Source organism: Cicer arietinum, chromosome 4 (genome assembly GCF_000331145.2).
Source record: "Cicer arietinum cultivar CDC Frontier isolate Library 1 chromosome 4, Cicar.CDCFrontier_v2.0, whole genome shotgun sequence".
Taxonomy (NCBI): domain Eukaryota; kingdom Viridiplantae; phylum Streptophyta; class Magnoliopsida; order Fabales; family Fabaceae; genus Cicer; species Cicer arietinum.
Window position 1 is genome coordinate 54,556,679 of NC_021163.2, and position 7,607 is coordinate 54,564,285.

General features: G+C 24.8%; 1 protein-coding gene across 1 annotated transcript in view; it reads right to left on the reverse strand.

Annotated features, from left to right (window-relative positions):
* Positions 1-723, reverse strand: part of LOC101514232 (alcohol acyl transferase 1 allele GSd-like) — a 12,091-nt gene extending 11,368 nt beyond the window's left edge. Inside the window, exon 1 of the mRNA XM_012719654.3 lies at positions 211-723. Within this exon, the coding sequence (XP_012575108.1) occupies positions 211-639 (429 nt within the window). The 5' untranslated portion in view covers positions 640-723. The remainder of the gene's footprint in view (positions 1-210) is intronic.
* Positions 724-7,607: the final 6,884 nt, after the last annotated feature.

Sequence of the window (7,607 nt, forward strand, 5' to 3'; positions counted from 1 at the left end):
ATATATATATATATATATTATTAGTATGATATATTTCAAATATCTCCAAAAATAAAAATTTGAACAAAATGATAATATCCAAAATTTGAACTTTATGATATAGATGTAAAGAAAACATATATAAACATCTAAAACCAAAACTCCAACGCTTGCAATATGCATTTCATGTTTAAATCAAATGACTGTGTTAGGGGATTCACATGTTCTAACCTGAATTAGAAGAAGAGGATTATCTAACATTTTTTTAGTATTCCCCTTGCACTTAAGTTTCTTCAATGACTTATGTTGTGTCATGCAAGGAATGAGTAATTCTTCAGCAGTGATATCGATGGAAGCCTCAGCAAACAAAACACCTTCTCCATTGCAATCCACCACCAACTTGTTCTCATCCTCACTGCTTGTCCTCAACCTCCCAGCTAAAGGGTAGTAATCCACCAAAACTCTTGATAGAGAAGATTTTAAGATATCTGCCTTTACAGATTTCTTGAAGATATAAATCTCACTGCCGTAAAACCTGTGGTACATTAGGTCATCAAGATTAGAGAGATAGAGAGAGTGATTTGGTGTTGGTGCACAAGGGGTGATTGTAGTTGGTGGCTTATAATTGTAACAATCTGGAAAATCAATGGATTTTGACATTTTTCTTTCTTGTGTATGTATGTTAATTACTTTGCAATAACTTATAGTGATGATAAGGAAAAATGCGAGTGTTAGAGAAAGAAATATCCTCCTCTTTATAGATAAGAATCATAATATAGAAATAGTGGTAGTTGACTCTGAATTAGAGCTAGGAATATGCTAGTGCGAGGTAGGATTTGTTAGGCATGAGTTTACCTTGTTAAAAATTTTAATGTCTAAATCAGACTTACAACCTGTCATAGACTTCCTTTTTAGGTTTGAGTCTTGATAAAAGACTGGTATAACCTGTTGATCTGCTTAAAAATCTGTTTCATGTTAATATTTTTAATAGATAATCAAAATATATTTAAATAGGTTAACGAATTAAAATATCGATGAAATTAAATTCTATTTTAATATTTAATATGATATTTTAAAATATATGACTTTAAACACATCTTACTTTTAATTTTATTTTATAATAATACATTTAAAATGAGATCTACTAAGCTAGTTTTTTTTTTTCTCTAAATACATTTGGCTAGCTAATTTTAGTTGCCAAAGAAAAGGAGACGTAAAAAAAATTCAGTTGATATGCTAGTTAGTAACCCAATTAAAGCTATACTTTATTAGAGAGCTTTAAAATAGCTCATTTTTCTATAGTAGGATAGTTGAATTGAACGAGAAACAAAGGCATTCATCTCCATCGTTTGTTTTACTTCGAACCAACAATTAAGAACAAATCACCTTAAATTTTTTCATAAAATAAAGAAAAACAACTAAGGAATAATAGTTACTCACATTGTAACTAATTAAAGTACCCAAATTGTAACTAATTAAGCTACCAAACTAAGTTATTTATTTCAATATGTTGTTTGCAAATTTAATAGATATATTATATTTATTGAACCTTTTTTTTTAAATCAACTTTAAATATTGAATTCATAAATCATCGAAATTTAAATTTTTAAGTCAAAGTTAGTCCAATTAATTTATATTGAATTGTTATAACATCGAAATTAGAATCTAACATAAATAAACAAACAATAACTTAAAAATTCTAATTTTCATAATTCGATGATTTAATCTTAAATAATTAAACTAATTATGACTTAGAAATTATAATTTTGATTGTCCAATACTTAGATCGAACCTAATTATAATAAAAATTACTTAGAAATTCTAACTTAGATTATTCAACAATTCAATTTTAACTAATGATATTGACTACGACTTAGATATTTTAATTACTATGATCCAACCGTTGAATCTTAATTAAATAAACTAAACATAACTTACAAATTTTATTTGTGGTGATCCAACGGATCAATCTAACCTAATTACACAGATAATGACTTGGAAACTCTAATGTCTATGATCCAAAAGAATGTGAAAAATGTCAAAATTAAGAAGAGTGAGAATCAAGTTTCATACAAACACAAGACTTTTGTTATTTTGTTTTGAATTAAACGTAGCCTTTGTTTGTGCTGAACTTTGTTAGTTTTACAATGTTAGATTCATATATTAAATTTGGCTAAATTACATCTACGGTTTCTTAACTTAATTTCAGGTAATGTTTTAGTCATTTATCTTTTTTTTTTCCCGAGATGATCCTTTATTTTAATTTTAAGTGACAATTTGATATTTTATGTTTTAAAATATCAACAATGTTGTCCTTTTTTTTACAAAAATTCAAAAAAAATCATCAAAATTTTTAAACAAAACTCATAAAATTCATTATCATCTTCAATAAAATGCAAATTTAATCAAATTCATAACTTAAATCTTGAAATAAACTCATATTTGCATTCTTTACTTGATGTTTTTGGAGATGAAAATATGAGTTTATTTGAATATTTGAGTTATGGATTTGATGAAATTTGCATTATATTGAAGATGATTATTAATTTTATGGATTTTTGTTGAAAATTTTGATGATTTTTTTGAATTTTTGTATAAAAAAGGATAACATTGTTGATATGTTAAAACATAAAATATCAAATTGTCACTTAAAATTAAAATAAAGGACCAACTCAGGAAAAAAAATATAAAGGACTAAAACATTAACTGAAATTAAGTTAAGGGACCACAAATGTAATTTAGCCATTAAATTTTTATCAATTTTCATTTATGAATATTTGCATGTTATATTATGTTTGTTTAATTTTCATTTCAAGCCTATGAGATGCACATAGAATCCTACAGCAATAAAGAAAAACATTTGGTGAACACTAAATCAGACTTTGACATTAAATCATTCTAGTAACACCAAATTAGGTTTTGTAAATCAGTAACATCATGTAGAAAAAGGAATCAACAACAGCGAATTTGGGAGATGTAGAAAAAGGAATTAACAAAAGTGAACTCGAGAGATTCATAAAAGGGAAATAAGAAACAGATTCATACCTGTGAAGTTTAGAACAAAATGCAGCGGCGATGCAAAGCAATGCGCATGGATTTTAGTTGAAGTTCAAGTTTGAGTACACAGAGCTTCGTGTTTGAGCACGTGAGGCTTCAAGGAATTTGGGGCTTCGAGTTTGAGCATGCGAGGCTTCAGGGGATTTTAGGGATTTGGGGCTTTTCGCAAGATGAGTAATTTTAGGGTTTTTTGCATTAAGATGGTTGAAGGCGCGATTTTAAGGAAAATGAAAGGAATGACACAAGATGTGAAAAGGAACGCGCGTTTTACAACAAAACGCAACGACGGTTGTCCATAACCGTCGCACCACCCGTCGCAAATGAAGAATGAGGGCAGTTTCTTCACAACCGCCGTAGGCCATCTGTCGCAATAATTTAAATTTCTTGTAGTGTATACATTTTACATAATAAATTTATTGTTAAATATCATTGGCAAAATCAATAATTATGAAGGATTCATGAATGATTCACGATGACTAACATACAGATTAAAAGATAAAAGATAAAAGATATATAATCATAATATTTATGTGTATTGTAATTTTTTTTTGTTATAAGAATATTATTTATCTTTAGTATTTTAGCTACAATAAATAGTACTAAGAATGAAAGATATTTTGCCACTTGTCTATAAATATAGGATCTCATGAAAATAATCACGTGAATTAAGAAAGTTACTAGTTGTATTAATATTTTGGACAACAAATATTATTTTAATTACATGCTTACTCTTGAAGAGATAATTAGTTTATGTTTGTTGGTTGTAAAAAAAGAAAGAAATTAATTAAGATTATATTAGTAAAAAATATAATTAATGCAAATGAAAGTTTAAAGACCATATAAAAAGAGACAAAAGTAAAGATAAAAAAAAGAGACAAAAATAATTATTTTGATCCGTAAACTTACACACAACTGCAATATCTCATATTTAAACTCGAAATATGATATTCAATCTTACTATATCAACAACAAAAATTTAACAAAAAATTTATATTCGAAAAATGAGGTAATATTTGCATTACTATCTTAGCAAGTCCATGTGTTCTCCTTTCGGTTATAGTAACATGTTTTTTTATTTACCAAATATGATATTTTATAAGTCCAAAAATAATTGTCACAATTTAAAAAAATATTTGCTTTAAAAGGATTATCACTTATGATTTTCAATATAACATTTTTCTTCAATTATATTTTCTAATTAATATAATTTATATAACTATGAACTTATTTAATTTTATATTTATTGTAATGGCAATACATCAAGTGATAATAACAAATAAATAATTTTTTTTTCATTTATTATTATTCTTTTAATACCAAATACTGTGAGACGCAAAAAGAACACTTTTCCTAAAGTTAATTGACAACTTAATTAATGTCAGACTATATTAGAGAGCATTAAAATAGCACGTAGGTTAGTTGAATTGAAAAAAAGACAAAGTCATTCATCTCTATCGTTGTATAACCAACAATCAAGAAAAATTCATTAAAAAATTAAAATAGTTCACGAGAATTAACTTAATATTAATTACGATGAAAACAAATTAAATACTATAAAGACTAAATAATTATATAATAATATTATATAACTTTTGCATTTTGAAAAAAGAATAATATAATTTTTTAGCATGTGATATATAAAATGGTTTTGCTAAATATGAACATAACAACCGCTTGATGCAGCGGAAAGGCTTCTGTTTCTTTATAAATTTGTCTAATTTTATTGGCTAACGATATTTTGTTATTTTTTCATGTAAAATTTGTTGTTCTAAATAGCGAAATTTTAAGGTGCATTTTTCCCTACCCATTAAGATTGTATATAAATATCTATAAGAGAAACTGTCATAACAAAATATGTAAATTATAGTTGCAATATAAAAATGTAGAAACTTAGATATAGTAAGAATTAATCAGTATTGATATACATATTAAGTGAAACTGTCACAATGAAATATGTAATTCATTTTTTTAATATTTTTTATATTATTGTTAATACAGAATAATTATTTTTTTAAAAATTTTACTAAGAAAATAGTTTACTAAATTGCTAATGTTTTCTTGTCTTTCTCCTTGCATTATGATTTCGGTGATGATATTTTAAATTTAGTACCGCATTTTATTTTATTTTTTAGTATAAAAATTTAGTGATTAGACTTAGACTTCTATATAATGATGTATTCTGTATTTGCAATTACCAATTAAACCTTCCTTACAAGAGAGTACTGCATTTTAATTACAAATAAGATTATAAATTTGTTTATGATGGAAAAGTAGTTACAATTTGTCACATAATTCGAGTTAGTAGTTTGTTTCTTGACTCAAATGTAATAGTAGCTTAATCTTAAAAACCTAAAATTTAGTCATAAGATTTTTTTTTTTGATAGATATTGGCATCCATATAAGTAGTTTCTTTTAGTATTTAGGGCTGAATGTCATATGAATATTAGTATATAATATTTAATCTAATAATATCAGGTCAATTGAGTTATATTTTACCGAGTTAATCATAAAAATAGTTATGCATTAATATATTTTATATGAATTATATTTAGATATAGGAATAATATTAAAGATTTAAAAGAATTATATGTAGAAATATTTTTAATTTATTTATTTTTTCTTTCAACAATAAATGACCTATTCAAAAAAAATCCCTCACAATATTAGTATTTTCCAATTAATAATATTTGTGTCATCAATGTGTTTAATTTTTCGATGTACTAATGACTGGAACAGAATTTTCATTAATAGAATTTTTGTAAAATTTGGCACAACTATTAAATGTTGATTTTTATGTCAAAAAAAATTAAATGTTAATTTTATTTTTAAAGTGAAATGTTAATATTTATAAATTAATATATTTCACATCTTCTGTAAATTCATTTTCAAAACTTTATATGCATGTGAATTTTAAGTGATATTTTCCACTACATGACAAAATAAATATTCATTAATTGCTAAATTGTTGCTAGTATTGTATTTCTCATATGGACTTGTTTTGCTAAGCTAGTTTTTTTTTTTTTTTTTTTTGAATAAATTTGGCTAGCTAATTTTAGTAGACAAAGGAAAAGAGAGGTAAAAAAAAATGCAGTTGATATGCTAGTTAGTAACGCAATTAAAGCTATACTTTATTAGAGAGCTTTAAAATAGCCCATTTTTCTATATTAGGTTTGTTGAATTGAACGAGAAACAAAGGCATTCATCTTCATCGTTTGTTTTATTTTTAACCAACTATTAAGAACTAATCACCTTAAATTTTTTCATAAAATAAAGAAAAACAATTAAGGAATAATAGTTACTCACATTGTAACTAATTAAGGTACCCAAATTGTAACTAATTAAGCTACCAAACTAAGTTATTTATTTCTATACGTTGTTTGCAAATTTAATAGACATATAATATTTATTGAATTTTTGTTTGTTGAAAATAAACTATAAATATTGAATTAATAAATCATCGAAATTCAAATTTTTAAGCCACATTTAGTCCAATTAATTTTTATTGAATTGTTATAACATCAAAATTAGAATCTAACATAAATAAACAAACAATAACTTAGAAATTCCAATTTTCATAATTTGATGATTTAATCTTAAATAATTAAACTAATTATGACTTAGAAATTATAATTTTGATTGTCCAATACTTAGATCTAACATAATTATAATAAAAATTACTTAGAAGTTCTGATTTACATTATTCAACAATTCAATCTTAACTAATTATATCGACTATAACTTAGATTTTTAGTTGATATGATCCAGCCGTTGAATCTTAATTAAATAAACTAAACATAACTTACAAATTTTATTTGTGGCGATCCAACGGATCAATCTAACCTAATTACACTGATAATGACTTGGAAATTTTGATGTCTATGATCTAAAAGTTCAATCTTAACTACTTAAACTGATTGAGACTTAGAAATTATAATTTAAATAATCCAACTATTCAGTCTAGTTAGGTTAGATTGAATTACTAAACCATCAAAATTAGAATTTCTAAATACTTGTTTGTGTAATTTGGATAGATTGAACTATTGGATTATCGAAATTCAGATTTCAAAATCATAATCAGTCTAATTATTAAAGATAGAACCGTAGAATTATCGAAATAAAAATTTATAACTCAGTTTGTGTAATTAGGTTAGATTAAGTCGTTGGATCGTCGAAATTAGAATTTATAAGTCATTGTTTGTGTAATTATGTTAGATTGAACCGTTAGTTTATCAAAATTAAAATTTTTAAGCCTTACGTAGTCTAATTAGTTAAGATTTAACTGATGAACATCAAACATAAAACATTCAATTTCTTTTGATCCAACGATTCAATCTATCCTAATTACACTTGCAATTACTTCAAAATTTATAATTTCGATAATTTAATGGTTCAATCGTAACTAAATAGACTACCAATAACTTATAAATTGAAATACCGATGATCTAACGATTTAAATTTAACTTTATTACACTAACAATGACTTTGAAATTCTAACTTTGATGATCCAACAATTTAATCTAATCTATTTAGACTAACAATGACTTATAAATTCTAATTTTGATGATCAAACA